This window comes from Aspergillus wentii, assembly GCF_001890725.1.
Source record: "Aspergillus wentii DTO 134E9 unplaced genomic scaffold ASPWEscaffold_8, whole genome shotgun sequence".
NCBI classification, from domain to species: Eukaryota; Fungi; Ascomycota; class Eurotiomycetes; order Eurotiales; family Aspergillaceae; genus Aspergillus; species Aspergillus wentii.
This window is the reverse complement of record NW_024467839.1, coordinates 1,502,491-1,519,249: the sequence shown is the minus strand read 5'-3', so window position 1 is coordinate 1,519,249 and position 16,759 is coordinate 1,502,491. Positions and strand designations below refer to the sequence as shown.

At 50.3% G+C, this 16,759-nt stretch overlaps 8 protein-coding genes across 8 annotated transcripts; 5 read left to right on the top strand and 3 right to left on the bottom strand.

The window, feature by feature from the left end:
* Positions 1-111: 111 nt before the first annotated feature.
* Positions 112-1,900, top strand: ASPWEDRAFT_119143 (cytochrome P450; the record flags this gene model as incomplete). Its single annotated transcript, XM_040828880.1, has 4 exons — positions 112-378; positions 424-549; positions 596-1,364; positions 1,416-1,900. The coding sequence occupies 4 exons, from the start codon at positions 112-114 to the stop codon at positions 1,898-1,900; spliced, it is 1,647 nt and encodes a 548-aa protein (XP_040685085.1).
* A 1,248-nt stretch (positions 1,901-3,148) lies between these two features.
* ASPWEDRAFT_691335 (uncharacterized protein) lies at positions 3,149-3,723 on the top strand. The gene has a single exon (XM_040839018.1). It carries the CDS (start codon positions 3,263-3,265, stop codon positions 3,551-3,553), a length of 291 nt encoding a protein of 96 aa, XP_040685084.1. The 5' UTR covers positions 3,149-3,262; the 3' UTR covers positions 3,554-3,723.
* Positions 3,606-5,934, top strand: ASPWEDRAFT_54594 (Zn(II)2Cys6 transcription factor; the record flags this gene model as incomplete). Its single annotated transcript, XM_040838077.1, has 5 exons — positions 3,606-3,676; positions 3,766-3,998; positions 4,200-4,734; positions 4,795-5,078; positions 5,189-5,934. 5 exons carry the CDS (start codon positions 3,606-3,608, stop codon positions 5,932-5,934), a joined length of 1,869 nt encoding a protein of 622 aa, XP_040685083.1.
* Positions 5,935-6,482: 548 nt separating this feature from the next.
* ASPWEDRAFT_119346 (uncharacterized protein) lies at positions 6,483-7,783 on the bottom strand (the record flags this gene model as incomplete). The annotated part of the gene is made up of 2 exons (XM_040828898.1): positions 6,483-6,750; positions 6,801-7,783. The coding sequence occupies 2 exons, from the start codon at positions 7,781-7,783 to the stop codon at positions 6,483-6,485; spliced, it is 1,251 nt and encodes a 416-aa protein (XP_040685082.1).
* A 1,649-nt stretch (positions 7,784-9,432) lies between these two features.
* ASPWEDRAFT_54575 (FPP/GGPP synthase family protein) lies at positions 9,433-10,638 on the bottom strand (the record flags this gene model as incomplete). The annotated part of the gene is made up of 4 exons (XM_040838074.1): positions 9,433-9,747; positions 9,798-10,206; positions 10,254-10,408; positions 10,453-10,638. 4 exons carry the CDS (start codon positions 10,636-10,638, stop codon positions 9,433-9,435), a joined length of 1,065 nt encoding a protein of 354 aa, XP_040685081.1.
* Positions 10,639-11,199: 561 nt separating this feature from the next.
* On the top strand, positions 11,200-12,749 carry ASPWEDRAFT_119347 (uncharacterized protein; the record flags this gene model as incomplete). Its single annotated transcript, XM_040828899.1, has 4 exons — positions 11,200-11,316; positions 11,361-11,463; positions 11,510-12,567; positions 12,615-12,749. The coding sequence occupies 4 exons, from the start codon at positions 11,200-11,202 to the stop codon at positions 12,747-12,749; spliced, it is 1,413 nt and encodes a 470-aa protein (XP_040685080.1).
* Positions 12,627-13,845, bottom strand: ASPWEDRAFT_45340 (D-mandelate dehydrogenase-like dehydrogenase). The gene is made up of 2 exons (XM_040836513.1): positions 13,662-13,845; positions 12,627-13,612 (listed from the first exon to the last, which is right to left on the bottom strand). Exons 1-2 carry the CDS (start codon positions 13,839-13,841, stop codon positions 12,812-12,814), a joined length of 981 nt encoding a protein of 326 aa, XP_040685079.1. The 5' UTR covers positions 13,842-13,845; the 3' UTR covers positions 12,627-12,811.
* A 231-nt stretch (positions 13,846-14,076) lies between these two features.
* On the top strand, positions 14,077-15,416 carry ASPWEDRAFT_141631 (malate dehydrogenase; the record flags this gene model as incomplete). Its single annotated transcript, XM_040829423.1, has 5 exons — positions 14,077-14,142; positions 14,188-14,386; positions 14,433-14,443; positions 14,488-14,830; positions 14,879-15,416. The coding sequence occupies 5 exons, from the start codon at positions 14,077-14,079 to the stop codon at positions 15,223-15,225; spliced, it is 966 nt and encodes a 321-aa protein (XP_040685078.1). The 3' UTR covers positions 15,226-15,416.
* Between the last annotated feature and the right edge of the window lie 1,343 nt (positions 15,417-16,759).

Genomic DNA, 16,759 nt, shown 5'->3' with positions numbered 1-16,759 from the left:
TACTGGCTTTGATCTGGTCCAGATTCGATTATCCAGACAGCAAAACAAAGAACAACAGCAGAAAAGCAAAGCAAGTACAACAAAAACAACAGCATCCATAGATCCATCGCCATGGACGCCAATACCTCCACTTTCTCTCCCCTGCAGAGTTTGAATCACATCAAACTGGCCGATCCAGCGTCTCAGGATCGCTCTCAGCTCTATCTGGCTCTGCTGGGTGTTCTGGCTGCCGTCTATCTCATCCAGAACTGGATTGCTTCTACCAAGGTCTTCAAGGCACCCTTTGTCGGTTTCCGATCTAAATGGGAGCCCAAATGGCTGGTCGGACTTCGATTCTCCCAGGGCGCTTTTGCCCAGGTCAATGAGGGCTATCAAAAGGTTTGTTCTTTGACATCATCTTCCGATCATCGCTAATCTGGATAGTTCAAAACCGGCATGTTCAAGATTGCTCGCAACGACTCTGATATTCTCGTCATTCCCAACAAGTATGTCGAGGAGCTGCGCTCTATGCCCGATGCAAAGATCAGTGCCATCCAGGCTCACATCAAGGTATGTCTACGACTTCTAATTTGTTGGATCATGCTAATTCCTGTAGAACCTTCTCGGAAAATACTCCACCACGCTGATTCTGCTGGAAAGTGACTTGCACACTCGCATGCTGCAGACCAAGCTTACCCCCAACTTGGGCTCCTTTGTCGGTGTCATCGAGTCTGAACTCACCTTTGCCATGGACAAGGAGATCCCCAAGGATCTGGATGTCTGGAAGAATGTCTCTCTCTACCATATTGTGCTCCGCATTGTCTCTCGCATCTCCGCCCGTGTCTTCCTGGGCAACCCTGCCTGCCGCAATGAGGAATGGCTCGACACTTCGATCCACTACACCGAGAACGTTTTTGGCACTGTCATGCTCCTCCGTCGTCTACCCAAGTTCCTGCACCCCATCGTCGCTCATTGCCTTCCCAGCTACTGGCGTCTCCACTCCAACCTGCGCACCGCCAAGCGTATCATCAGCCCCATGGTCAACCAGCGCCGCGCCGACCAGGCAAAGAACGACCCCAGCTACGAGAAGCCCAACGACCTGCTGCAGTGGATGATGGACGCTGCCAACGAGAATGATGGCCAGCCCGATAAGCTGGCCCACCGCCAGCTGCTCCTCAGTTTGGCTTCCATCCACACCACCACCATGTCCGCTGCCCACGCCATGTACGATCTCTGTGCTCACCCGGAATACTTTGAGCCCCTGCGCCAGGAAGCCTATGACGTGCTCCGTGAAGATGGTGGCTGGAAGAAGACTACCCTGAACAAGATGCGCAAATTGGACAGCTTCCTCAAGGAGAGCCAGCGAGTCAACCCCCCCAGTCTGTGTAAGTTTCCTCTCCACTCTAAACCAGACTCAGCAAACTAACGCAGTGCAGTGGCCTTCAACCGCATTGTTTCCAAGGATCTGACCCTCTCCGATGGCACGGTTCTTCCCAAGGGCACCCACTTTGGCATGCCCGCCGCCGCGATCCTCCAAGACAACGAGAACGAGCCCAACGCCGACCAATTCGACGGTTTCCGCTACTACAAGAAGCGTCTCAACCCTGAGGAGGCCAACAAGCACCAGTTCGCCATGACCGACAACAACAGTCTCCACTTTGGCCACGGAAAATACTCGTGCCCGGGCCGGTTCTTCGCCTCCAACGAGATCAAGATCATCATGGCCCACCTGCTGATGGACTACGAGTTCCAGTACCCAGAGGGCGCGACCCGACCCAGAAATCTGACGGCGGACGAGAATCTCTACCCGGATCCATCTGCACGTCTGCTCATGCGGAGAAGAGTGGCGGAGCCGAACACGCATGCGGTGGATTTGGAGACCGCTGCTGCTGCACCCACTCCAGCTGCCGTCTCGGCATAAAGGTTGATTAACAAAAGGATTGATGGATGAATGGGATCAGGGGGATCGGAGGGACTGTCGATAGACTTGAGAGGGATATGTCTTGGGCAATTAGAATAATCGGTTAGAAATCATTTGTTGTTTAGTCTACTGTTTAGTGTTTCATGAATCATGTTTTTGTTTCTTATTTTTAACCACCGACCAAGCCATAAGCCAACTGCCCGGAAGTACGAAGCGACCCAATCGATTCGCCGCACGTAGTCTGACGAAATAGAGAAACGAAGATCATTAGTGCCTCCTGGCTATCAATTTAGGTTTCATCCAGCAACTGCCTCATTAGGACAAGAAAATAGCCTCCAAGATTGGCCCCAAGATGAACATCCAGCGTAGAAGATTCTTTTATCCGCGCCCAAACTCGTATTCATATATTAAGAACTGGGATTGTTCGATAGTCGGGCTCCACTTGGCTGCTTCTACAAGATGACTACCTCATATATATATAGATAGCTCGGTGACGAAACAGCAGTTGTACAGATTGGGGTAAACCAACAGCTCGACACACCAGCCATTGGCCAACGATTGATAAAACGCCAACAGGATCATTATCCTTGGGACTAGCATTGTGGTTTATGAATGTGGTGATAAATATTGTGCTCGCTCGACGTTAAGTCCGATCCGAATTAACTTCTACTGTCTGTGGGATCAGTAAACAGACTTCGTCTCGGCATCCTGACGAGATAGCTGGTGATCAGGAGATTGAGTTGAATCTTGGCATATGCGGTGTGATACAGCCACACACACGCCCTGACAGTCAGATAGAGTCAGCGCTGCAGTCGGCAGTCACCCAGCACTGTATACGGCAGTATCTGGCAATAGGGCAGATATCGTGGTAATCGGCGCTGCGTGAGAGGCTTTTGGCCTGAGGCTGTCGCGATTTGGAATCCAAAAAGGCCCCAATCCGTGGCGCCAGGGGGTCTTGGCGGCTCCACTGCGTCTGACTCAGCATCGAGATGCAGTGGGTTTGAATGGGGCGCTCTGATTGGCTCGCAGCATGGCTGTTTACGAGTCTCTCGTGCTGCGGAGAAGAGCAGCAGCTGTTCTCCGTGGCCTGCCTGAAGGCGCTGATATCGCCCCCATGAGCCTCAATTCGAGTCATCTCACCAAAAGGTCCCAACGGCCGTGAGAAGATTACCGGAACTCGTCCGTGGTGAGACACCGATAGGAGAGAGTTCCCTCAGTAATACGGGATTTGCCGCTGGCGTCGTTCGCAACATTGTGCAAATCCTTTGTTCTGCATGGGCGAAAGTGGTGGGAATTGGGGCCAAAACCCGCTGAGCCTATCGAGAGCATCGCCATAAGCATGATGGAGCCGGCTCTGGACTCATGACGTTGTGGGCTTCCTGGCAGCAGACAAACGTACCTTTACGAGGCGCGGGTTATGATCCCCCAAGCCTGTGTGAGACATGCGCTTATGCAGATCGTCTCATTTGCTCGTTTGATCTTTTTTTTGTCTTCTGCTTCTTTATTTCCGGCTGTTATTCCGGTGATGGATCGCTGGTCGGCCGGCTGTTGTCGTTTAAATCTGCAGTCGTCCTCGCATTTCTTTGTGTAGCCTCCCCCACCTCCTCAATTTCCCTGACTCGCCCCGCGCCTTGCCCAACTTGCCCCTCCTGAACCACCACTTTCAAGCGATGCGAATATGAACTACGATGGACAGACCATGGTGATGACCAGCGACGATGAAAATGCCGACTACGACGCGATGGACATGGGGGACCAGCAGCTACAGCTACAGCAGCAACAGCTCCAACAGCGACAACAACCTATGCAGAGCATGTAGGCAGAACCCGTCAGAAATATGTGAAAAATATTGATGGGAGTATTAGATCGATAGATGGAAACACTCGAGCCTGTCAATCATGCCGTGCGTCGAAAGTCCGATGCGATCAGCCAAACCCAGGCATGCCCTGTCTGAGATGCCAGAAATCCGCCAAACCGTGTATCCCCGCTGGCCAGTCGTGGAAGAGCCAGCGCCACATGAACAGTCGGATCGTCGAGATGGAGTCCAAAATTGATAAAATGATATCCGCCGCTGCAACGCAGGGTCAAGGGCCGGACAGTAATGGCGACAGGAGTCGATCGCTGGATTTCGCTCAGGACCCGATGATGAATCCTATGATTAAGCCCGCCTTGCCTTCTGGTGAGGATTGAATGCATACTCCATTTCTCCTGCCAATGCTAACATTGATCTCTGCAATAGTGGCTTCGAGCTCCGACGACAACGACTGGAACCCAAACGGCATTCCCTTGGGGCTGGAAGAGACCCTCACACTGTATATGGACCACTTCACAATGGAAACCATCTTCAACCGCTATATGACAAATATGGCTCCGACGTTCCCCGTCGTGATTTATCCCCCTGGAACCACTGCTACGGAAGCACGTAACGCAAACCCCGTGCTCTTCTACGCCATTCTTGATGTTGCTTCGTCTGGATTTTGCGAGCTGGAGGTTCAACGCCGTTTGCGAAAATTGATCGTACAAACATACGTCCACTACATGCTCCGAACAGATCTCTATAACCTTGGACTGCTACAAGCACTGATTGTCTCCGCGACGTGGTATCGGTCGATCGAGCCGTTGCAACCAGGAGAGCAGATGGACATCTACCAGCTCAGTCACACGGCAGCCAACATGGCGTTGATTATGGGGCTGGGAGAAAGTCTCAACGCAAAATCCTGGGGAGGGCCGATGTTTCCTCGTAAGCTAAAAGGAAACGGACCTCAAAGTCCTCACCAGGTAGAATCCTTCGATGCGCGGAGAGTATGGTTGGGATGTTACTATCTCTGCTCAAAGTAGGCAGCCACTTTTTGTTTCCCTCTCCACTTTTCATCAGCATGAACTGACGGTTCCAGTACCTCCATGTCTTTACACGCTCCGAATGTCATGCGATGGACCCGCACCATGGATGAATGCTTGGAAGCACTAGAAACATCCACCGCGGCATATCCGTCTGACAAGGTTCTTTGTCAACATATCAGATTACAACATATTACCGAAGAGTTTGCCCTGCAACTCTCTCTCGAAGATTCTTCTGCTCCCATGCCAACCCGCGCTATTCAAACTCAAGTCACCCATCGCGCCTTCAAACGTCAGCTGGCTGACTGGCGAACCAACATGCAAGATGGCGTTTGGAACGGTAATGAAGAATCCAACCAGACCCATGTCAATCTTATGCTAACGTCAGATGGCCACGTTTAGGTGTACTTGAATTCTCGTATTACTTCTCATGGCTGTACATAAGCGAAGTCGCCATGTGTACGCCTTATTCCAATATCAGCCCGGATATAGACCCGGTTTCTGAAGAACAGGCCTTACATGGTATCAGAAACCATGGCCCGGTGTTCAGTGAATTCCTGGAGACAGTAGACAATATCTTCCGCGTGTTCACGTCGCTGGACATGTCTGCGATCCGAGCATTCCCCGCGATGCATCTGCTTCGCATGATATACACCGTCATCATCTTGGTCAAGCTCCATTTTGCCGCGGTGAAAATGGGCAGCGAAGAAGCCCAGCAGCAGCTCGACCGGGCTAGCGTCGCGAGACGCCTAGACTGCATTATCCAGATGTTCGCCGGATGGGGCACACTGTGGCCCGCGACCAAACTGACGACGGCATTTTTCAAAATCCGAGCATGGTTTGAAAAGTGCGAAGACGGCCAGGCACCAGCACAACACGATGGGCCGGTGTTTAGTCAATGGCGAGTCAACGCCTTGCCCGTCCCCGAAATGGACTATTCCGATTCTTCCTTCCACCCTGTTTCGTCGGATGACGGCTCGGGATTCTTCTCCGGGTCTCACATCCCGGCCTCGTGGAGTGGCTCTCTGGCGTCGGAGCACATGGAAAGCATTCCATTTTCATTTGGCTCGCCTTTGGGTATTGACTTTCCTACTGGCCTCACCCCGACGAGTAATAGTGACCTGTTCAACTATCCCCTCTCCTTGAAAGATTTACCACCGTTGATGAGTAGCGATACCACAAATGACCCGGCATAATACGGATGATACAATGGAGCAAAGGCGTTTATTAAAGGAGTCGCATGAAATGTACATACTATTGATACAATACATACCCACTACTACATTATTTGAATTCGCCACGGCATCTTATAACCGGACAGAGACCTGCTTACTAGAACGACACCTGAATCAACCGAGAAAGATCCGCAAATTCCTGGTACTTTTACTAGCTTCCTTGTCTCCGATATGGTACTTTTGTTCTCACCTGCCTATTTCGGGTTGCGTACAGTAGGCAGCCACGTGGTATCTGATATGATTATCTATTAAAAGGGTCTAATAAGAACTAACAGACGTTGTCAGATTATAGCGTTGTGAGTAGAATCTAGGATTCGTATTGCAATAGTTTATGAATATTGATAGTAACAGTTAGCCCAACCAGACCTCTGTGAGGTCTACAGTATATATCAAAAAACGTAGAGGATATCTACAATAAAACAACTACTCGAGTAAAGTAAAAAGCAAGCTATGAAAACTCTCATTCAATCTATTAAATCTATCACCCACAAAAAGCCAACGCACACCACCTAATTCTTCTTCCTATTATGCGCCAAATGGCTCTTCACCAACGACCCAGCCGCCAAAGCAGAACACAAACTCAACTCGCCGGCCAACACACCTGATGCAACCATCAGAGCAAGCTTCTGGGCGTTGCCGCCGGGGTTTTCGTAATCGGCACCCTGGACGCCCATCATTCCTAGCATGGCCTTTTGGGGACCGAGGACGGTGCCGCCGCCGACTGTGCCGACTTCGATGGAGGGCATGTAGACTGAGATTTGGAGGTTGCCATCGACGCTGGGGTTGTTAGGTATCTTTATATATGATGAGGGGGATTGGAGACTTACTTCTTCATAACAGTTAGGGTGTTACTGCTTTGCACATTCTGTGCGGGGTCCTGACCGGTAGCCAGGAAAATCGCCGTGACGACATTAGCAGCGTGAGCGTTGAATCCGCCCAGAGCACCAGCCACGGCACTTCCGATGAGATTCTTGGAAGTGTTGAGCTCGACCAAGCTCTCAACGTCTGTCTTGAGGATCGTCCGGACGACATCAGCGGGGATTGTCGCCTGCGCGCTGACGGTCTTCCCGCGTCCTTCAATCCAGTTGATGGCTGCGGGCTTCTTATCCGAGCAGTAGTTTCCAGACAGCGAGATGATTTGCATATCGTCGAAGCCGCTCTCCACCATCACTTCGAGGACGCGTTCGACGCCCTTGGAGATCATGTTCATGCCCATTGCGTCCCCCGTGCGAGACTTGAAGCGGATGTACAGGTCCGATCCGACGACGGTCGTCTTCAGGCTCTGGAGACGGGCGAAGCGGCTGGTGGAGTTGAATGAGGACTCGACGAGCGCGAAGCCAGCTTCAGAGTCCAGCCATGCCTTGGCTGCACCGGCTTGCGCGAGAGAACGGAATCGAACGAGAGGAGCGCGTGTCATGCCGTCGTCCATGAGGACGGTGGAGACGCCCCCGCCGGCGTTGATGGCCATGCAGCCGCGGTTTGTGCTGGCGACGAGAGCGCCCTCTGTTGTTGCCATGGGAAGGAAGACGTTTCTGCCATCGACGTTGATGGGCCCTGCGACGCCGAGGGGGAGGGGCATGTAGCCGATGACGTTCTCACAGCAGGCGCCCAGCACGGCTTGGTAGTCGTAGTGCTGGTATGGGAGAGCGGAGGACTCGAGGGGGAAGTCGATCTGCTTGGTTGCTTCGTGGTTGGCGACGATGGAGCGGCGGAGTTTGACGGCGCGTTCGGGGTCTTGCAGGGCCTTTTCGAGGGAGTAGAGGGGGATGGTGCCTTGGGCACCGAGTTGGATGATTTGGGATTCGGGCATTTCACGGATCTCTGCGTCGGTTGGGCGTTTGCTGGTGGTTTTGTTTTGAGATTCTGGTTTGGCTGGGCTGGGAGTGTCTTTTGATGTCGTGATGGGATGGGGAAGTGGCTGTGTAGCTTTTCTGACTGGCTTGGAGAGAGACAGACTGGGCGGTTGTGAAGCATTGCTACCGGGAATCCACTGTCCGTAGACCATCCCCAGTGCCAGAACAGTCGCAGCAGCAAGTTGCACCAGCAGCTTCACGATAGTCGTGCCGGATACAGTAAAGGAAGGTGGACTCTTGAGAGGCGCACCCAGGATGATATTCTTTTCAATGGCATCATTCAGCCAGATCTCAGACCGGTTCATCACATCGTTAATATGTCCACATTGAAAGAGATATCCTTGCTGGACAGCGTCGTCTGTGGCTCTTGGAGATGACACTCGGGCAGGTGTAGAGACTTGAGCATCTCGCTTCATAATGAGGACCTGATTGTGCGCCGTGTCGGTGTTGCTGCATGCATGACGGAGGGCATTGAGCCATCCATGGCTTCCGTGATGGTGGGGAGGAGAGGTTCGATGAGTGTTGCTTGCATTCCACGTCTATACAGTTAGCATCGTCACTTTACATAGTATAAGAAGACTTACAGCAGAAACATGCGAATCAGCATGAGGATGAGAGTACAGTCCCCAAGCCTCATATTGATGAAGATCCGACTTTAAGGACAGCGAGTTGAGATCGCGAGCTGGTCTGGATACTGTCCACGACAGACAGGCGTAGAGAACAGCGGCACTGGCGACTGCGCGAACAGTCTTTTTGTGCTTTTTGATAGATTCGATAAAGACCTTTTTGGAAGTAGTGAATCCAGAAGGCAAAGGCAAGATAGACGGACTGGAAGTGTCCATTGTTGATCTATAAAAGCAGTCTAAACACCCAAGGAAAACAAAGAGTGGAGAGCAGTCATTAAACAAAATAAACAGAACATGAAGAAATGCAATGATAGATTAATTAATTGTATTCAATATCCAGCTGAAGCAATTACTTATACCATGTTGTATACAAAATGCATAAGCCGGGGTCATCCACGTCCTTCTCCTTGGAAGGATTGAAGGATCGCTGGGATCCGAAATGGCCCCCATCTGCATCCACAGGGACTCTGCATGCTGGATTAGCAATAGACGAGTCTAGAATGTTTCTGGAAGACTTGAGGCTGTCAAATCAGTAGTTTATTTGTGAGGAATTCATATCCAGAGTGTCGTGGTGGGGGTTTATTGGTGTGCCTGGGGCTTATCTCCATCCTAGCAAAATGTGGGATTCAGTTGATTTATAATCGAATACTATATGCAATCTATTATCTAGAAGAAATAAACAAACATTATTAGGTAGAATAACTGATTATACTATCGGTCGCTTATTATGAGTTGGATAGATAGTATTTTGTATCATTCCGAGATTTATCTGAGATATTAATGAGAAGATAGATAAAGCCATTAAATACTGGTTTATCATTACATTCTATACACTGTACAATATAATATTAACGCATAGAGTACTGATAATGGAATATTGTCAATAATTGCATTAGAAAACGGCATATTCAATCTATATATAACATAACAACCAACAAACTCCATAGCAATCTGCATAACCAACCAATACATCATATCATCTATCCACATCGCTCCAGACTGTTCAGCATCAAATCCAACAACCCCTCCACCTGCGCATTCGGCCGTTTACTCTCCGCCAGCAATTCTCGCGCCTTTCGATCCAGCCCATACAGAACTTGCTTCGTGTACTCCAGACTGCCCGATCTCTCCAGAATATGCACCGCCTGTTTCTTCACGGCCATGTCTTCCGTCTTCATGCGCATCATATCGATCAGGTCGTCTTTGTTGGGGTTTTCGGCCCAGATGGCGTGGCAGATGGGGAAGGAGAATTTGCCTTCGGTGAGGTCTTCGAAGAAGCCTTTTTGGGAGGCCATCTACACATCACATTAGCATGAGTATAAATGAGGATGGAGGAGAGAGACACCTTTTCCTCTCGGATATTCTTGTAATCATCCAGAATCTGAAAATACAATCCCAGCACATCAACCAACTGTCCAACCTCGACTGTGTGTTTGCTAGCAGCCTGTAGCAACCGGTTAATCAGTCTGAAAAGGCCACCTGTCTTGTTTGCAATCATCTGCAGATAGTCCTCCTCAGATGGGGGGAGGAGATTGTCTCGCCAGAATAGCTCCATGCCCTGGCCGCGGTGGAGATTGAGCATTTCGTCGTTGAAGACAGACACAGCCTGCGGCCAGTTGCGCAGACCAAAGAGTAGCTCTTGTGCTTGGAAGTAGACGTAGTTGGCTGAGTTGATCGTTTGGGCTGTGCCGTAGACTTCGTGGGCGCAGGGCATGCCGCGGCGGAGTTTGGAGCTGTCTTGGATGTCGTCGATTCTGCACTGTTAGAATATGAACAATGGAAAGAGGATGGGATAGAATACAAGAGAGATGCATTGTGAGCCATGGTGACTGCATCGGCAATGAGCTTGCTGGCCTTCTCATCAACCTGATACCACACATTAAAGGCATTCAGAAGCTGTCGTCGAATCTCCTTGCCAGGAATACCGGCAACATAGTCGTATGGTTCTCGGACAACCTATACAAGTCAGCATGACAGATCAACACTCAATTAGAACCTACAGTCTCATTCTCCTCCTTCCACTCCATCGACAGCTTCTCATCAATCGACCCAACATTATCATGAAACTCGGGCAGATGAGCATCCGATGTCGAAGTCACAGAGTGGTCGGCACTGTGGGCGCTCGACAATGAGTCGTGCGATGCATGACTGGTGTGACTGGCTTGAGAGAGATATTCCTGAAGCATATGGTGGCTCTCTGGCTTTTCGTAGAGGCCATTCGAGTAGATGAGGCTATCGTAGAAATCGATCAAGTTGGACTGCATCGTGGGCTTGAGGGGGGTTGTTGTGTCGGACATTGTGTAAAGATATTTTGATACTTATAGATGATACTGATAACTGATTAATGACTTATCGATTAGGATAAACTCGAGATAGATATGATATATATAATGATATAGATATATGTATAGATATTGATGTAGTTGTAGATGTATAGATGTTGTGACATAAGCCGGAGGGAGCGAAGGATCAACGTTCGGATCCACACCAGATGGACTCTTCATCCTCATCCACTTCCAGGAATGAGGAGATATCGTATTCTATCTGAAGTCAATGGATTATCGGCTGAGTCTGACTTTCATGTATAGATTGTCGAGGCATAAATAGAAGGAGACAGGCCACAGACAGACAGACATCAACAAACAATAAAACAAAGCAACAAAAGAACAAAAGGACAAAACCACAAAAATCAATCAAACAGAAAACACAATATCTTCTTTATCTAATATTATTCATAATTAATCAACATGCCCATTGCCACCGCCGCCAGCCCGACTCTGAGCGCTGCCTCTGCTGGCAGTTATCTCAGAGCCTCCCCCGCCAACGTCGGCATCAAAGCCATTGAGATTTACGTTCCCAACAGAGTGAGTCATATCCACTTCTACTTAATAATATTCTAACAGCATAGTGTGTCGATCAATCCGACCTTGAGGCCCATGATGGTGCTGCACCGGGTAAATATGTCATTGGCCTGGGACAGAAGCGCATGGGTTTCTGCGACGACAGAGAGGGTGAGCTCAAGTCTTCCTGTTTCAGAACACCAGACTAACAACACAGACATCTACTCCATCACTCTGACTGCCGTATCATCTCTTCTCAAGAAATACAACATCCACCCCAACAGCATCGGTCGCCTCGAAGTCGGCACAGAAACCCTCATCGACAAGTCCAAGTCCGTCAAGAGTGTGCTCATGCAGCTCTTCTCCGAGCACAACACCAATATCGAAGGCATCGACACCATCAACGCCTGCTACGGTGGAACTAATGCACTGTTCAACGCTGCCAACTGGGTCGAGTCGTCTTCGTGGGACGGTCGCGATGCTATCGTTGTCGCAGGAGACATCGCCATCTACGGCCGTGGAGCTGCGAGACCAACTGGTGGTGCTGGCGCTGTCGCGATGCTGGTCGGGCCTAATGCACCTCTTGCTCTGCAGCCCGTTCGGGGCAGCTTCATGAAGCATGTGTATGACTTTTACAAGCCGAACCTGCAGAGTGAGTATCCCATTGTGCAGGGACACTATTCTCTCGAGTGCTACACCCGGGCTATCGATGCGTGCTACAAGGCGTACAAGGAGCGGGAGCAGGCATTTTCCACTCTGGAGGATGCTGAAGAAAAGGAAAAGACCATCGAGGATCGCTTCGACTTCATGTGCTTTCACTCGCCCACAGCCAAACTGGTCTCCAAGTCCTTTGCACGACTCGCATACAACGACTTCAAAGCCCAGCCAGACGCACCACAGTTCGCCAACATCGACCCTGCCCTGAAGGATATGGCCTACGATGCCTCTCTCACCGATCGCACCGTTGAAAAAGCCTTCATGTCGTACACCACCAAGACCTTCCAGCAGCGCGTGGCTCCTGCGATGATGGGCCCGACTCAGTGCGGCAACATGTACACTGCCAGTCTGTACTCTGGCCTGGCCAGTCTTCTCAGCAATGTCAACTCGAAGGATCTGATGGGCAAGAATGTCGGCATGTTCAGCTATGGATCGGGTCTTGCCAGTACGCTGTTCTCGCTGCAGGTGGTGGGCGATACCACCCAGATGCAGTCTGCGTTGAACTTTAACGAGCGCCTGGACAAGCGGATTGTTGCATCGCCGACTGAGTATGAAAAGGTGAGTTATCTTCTTCTATATAATTGACTTGATGCTAATGGATGCAGGCCATGTGGTTGCGAGAGAAGATCCACCTGCAGAACAATTACACTCTGTACGGCGACATTTCCCACCTCCTGCCGGGCACATACTATCTCACCAAGATCGACCAGGACTACCAGCGCCACTATGAGATTGCCTGATGTATATAAAAATGCATATACACATACTATGATAGACATGTAATAGATTTCCTTGATGATTCCTACAACTGCTCCGGAACAGGCGATAGTAAATCCTCTCCCAACACAGCCCTTCTCGCGTTCTCCATTGCCCATTCCTCCATCTTCCGCAATGTCTCCACCGTATGAGTCCCAAGATGAGGAACCATCAGGGCACGATTATTCTCCAGCAGCTTCTCGTTCACCACCGGCTCCTTCTCATACACATCCAAGCCCACTGCGGCAATCTTACCCGAATCCAACCCCTCCGCCATAGCGGCTTCATCAATAACTGCTCCCCGGGCGGTATTCACAATCACAACACCATCCTTCATCTGAGCTATCTCCTTCTTCCCAATAAGACCTCTCGTATGCTCATTCAGCGGCACATGAACACTGATAATATCACTCTCCGCCAGCAACCTCTCAAACGAGACATACTCAGCCCCCACGGCGTCGTCCTCAGACAAGGGCCTGCGGTTATGATATCTCGCCACAACACCAAACCCCTCTGCCCTTTTCACAACCGCTCTTCCAATCCTCCCCATTCCCAAAATCCCCAACACCTTTCCCTGCGGATCATGGCCGAAGGAAAGACCTTTCTTGAAGTTTCCTTGACGGAGCGACCCAAGCGATGGATTCAGCTGGCGAAGCGCACCTAGCATTAACCAAATCGCCAAATCGGCCGTCGCGTCTGTGACTGGGTCCGGGGCGTATGTGACTGTGATACCCCGTGCGGTACATGCGTCGACGTCGATCTGGTCGTATCCGGCTCCGTTATGGCAGATAAATTTGCAGGTGGGCGGGAGGTGGTTTATAAAGTCTGCGTCAAAGGGGCCTGCTACCTGTTTCCGTTAGAAAGAGGATGCTGTATTGTCTCTGTGGGTGTCATACTGCGCCGCTCGCTGAGGTCCTGTATATGATGGATACAATGTGGTATTTTCCTTGGAGGTCGGCGTAGAATTCATCTCTGGATGTGCTGGTGACGACTTCTGTTTGGGCTATTTTCTGGAGTTGTTCGTAGGTGGATGTAGCATGTCGGACTGGATTGAAGAAGAGGATAAGTGGTGACATTTTGTTTATTTATTTATGATATCGAGATTATTTAATTGTGGTGGTTGAATATATCAATGAGCTTTATAGTATGTGATGTCGGGTCATTGTTCAGCCTATACTATCTATCCTCTATTACTTTAGCCTGAACAAACTCCCAACATCCATCATAAATAAACTTTTCTTCCAGTAAAGAATAAAACAATCTCCAGTATAATTTACAGTATCATTTACAGTATCATTTATATATATCAGCATGAAACTCTCTCTCATCGGCGCAGCAGGCCAAATCGGCACTCCGCTCAGTCTCCTCTGCAAATCCGTAATTCCACCACCACTATATCCGATCATCACTAACATTCTTTAGAGTGGCCTTTTTGATGACATCGCTCTGTACGATTTGGTTCATGTCCCTGGTATCGCGACTGATTTGAATCATATCGATACCAAGGGAAAGGTGTTTGGATATCTTCCTGATGACGAGGGATTGAAGAAGGCGCTAGATGGTGCGGATATTGTTGTCGTGACCGCGGGGATTGCGAGGAAGCCGGGGATGACGAGAGATGGTAAGCCGATCTATACTATCAAGTCAACTTATGCTGATATGCCTAGACTTGTTCAAGGTAGGCGATTCCATGCTCTAAAACAGCAGTCACTAATCTCTCAGACCAACGCCAGCATCATCCGGGATATATTCACACAGGCCGCTCATTCCTGTCCCAAAGCCACTTTCTGCGTGGTTACAAACCCAGTCAACTCGACTGTCCCTGTCGCAGCCCAGGCCCTTCGCAAAGCTGGGGCTTTTGACCCTAAACGCCTCTTTGGGGTGACTACACTCGATGTAGTTCGTGCGTCAACCTTTGCGTCCGATGCTCTTGGTGGCGACGACCACGGCACTATCAAAGTGCCAGTCATCGGTGGCCACAGTGGTGCCACCATCCTCCCTCTATACAGCCAGGCTCAGCCACCGGTCAATCTAACCAGCGAACAACTCGCCACAGTTATCCATCGTGAGTCAATGACACTCTCCATGCATGATCATATCTAACACACGCCAGGCGTCCAATTTGGCGGCGACGAAATCGTCAAAAGCAAACAGGGCGCAGGCAGTGCCACGACATGCATGGCATACGCCAGTTTCCGATTCATCAAAGGCATTGTGACGGCCAAGTCAGGAACGCCTGTTATTGAGGAAGCATATGTCTATCTCCCTGGTATTTCAGGAGGAAAGGACATTGCAGATGAAATGGGGGTGGATTACTTTGCAGTCAAGGTTGAGCTTGGCGAGAGCGGTGCTGTTGGTGCTGTTCCGGTTGGGGAGATCTCAGACGAGGAGAAGAAGCTGCTGGAGATTGTTATTCGGGACTTGAAGGGGAATATTGAGACGGGGGAGTTGTTTGTGTAGAGAGAGTCGTGATGTCAATGAGAACTGCCATCTCAGGGCTGGCCAGAAAGCACTGACATATCTGACTTTAGTAGAGTAGAAGTGAATTCAGGCAGATAGATGGTGGGGAGGCTATGCCGGCCCAAAGGCAAGCCACTGACAGGCAGAAAGAGTCGAGATTGCCGAGTTTATGGCGCCACCCAGCAGGCCAGACGTGGAGGTCGGAATAGATAGAATAGGAAGAGGCAAATACAGATAAGATGAACTGTAATTCATCTTGTCAGAGTATCATCCTAGAATGCCCAAGCAGTCATTGTGCATCCTGTAGCCGACCCGGAGAAGACTCCCGACGCTGTGATTGGACGGCAAGAATCCCCGATATTTTCCCGAACCCAGTCGTTCAAGTGGGGATGGAACAAGTTGATTTGCTGAAAAAAAATTGGATTTAGTTTGGTGGAAAGTTTAACAGAGATTAATCCTCGCTGTCATGTCGGCTCCCATGGCTGTCTGTGTTGGGCTGATGAGGGGAGACAGACTTACTCGATTGGGGTTGCGGTCAACATCAACATCTCCATTCCTCTCCATTCCCCACGGGGATTCGACAATCTGGAGAAGCTGGAGATCAACTTCTTTGTCCTGACACTCCAATCGACAGTCTACAGAACGAGATGGAATATCCCGCATTCCCACTCATGATGACATCCAAGAAGCCAATGCGTCTCGGCTTGCCCCTCTTTCCAGCAGGACTACTCCATCCCGGACATTGTCTCCATAATCCATGGGTCAAATACAGCCTGTGCTCCTTGACACTTATTACCTATTATCAGAGCAGGAATAACCCAAGGTATTGGCAATCTAGGCACTTCCACATTGTACTAATCATAAAATACGTTTTGCTTCGTTCGGTTGGCCGATTCCGGCTTCTCTGCCTGTGCCACCCCGTTTTCGGCTTTCGACTCGACCTTTTTCCCTCTTCGGCTTCATTCAACAGCATTCCCTCACCACCGCCACCACTATTCTCATCAGCATCATCTGACAATATGATTGTAATTAATCACTGATAATTCCTTCATCTCGCCGGAACCAGTCCTCCTGCAGCCTTGGCCTGTAGAGACTGGCGAACCCTGAGACGGACGATCCCGACCGAAACGAGTCTCGTCCCTGAGCGAGACCCTGTTCCTCCGCCGTATCAAACCACCGTCCTCGTTTTCCAGAACCTTTCGGTGATCGACCGTGGTTACACCTCAATCCGGCCATCCTCCGGCCTTTTTTGCCTCCCCATCCTCGTCTCTGACTGGCTGGATCTCGGAAACCCTCGTGAGATGCACTCCACCCCTTGCCGTCAAAACGCTACCATCTCCAGACTGGCGGTCCGTGGAGTCGCCCTCGAGTCTTCTGGGCAGACTGAGATCCCGTCCCCTCAAGACGGGGTTCAGGCCTAACCCCGTACGGTAATATCGTGGATTCATGCTCATTTCGGCCTACTTCATCGGCCGCCATGCTCATTTCGGCTGCCTCGTCGGCCACCATGCAGCCCATGGCGTCCTTTTCCCCG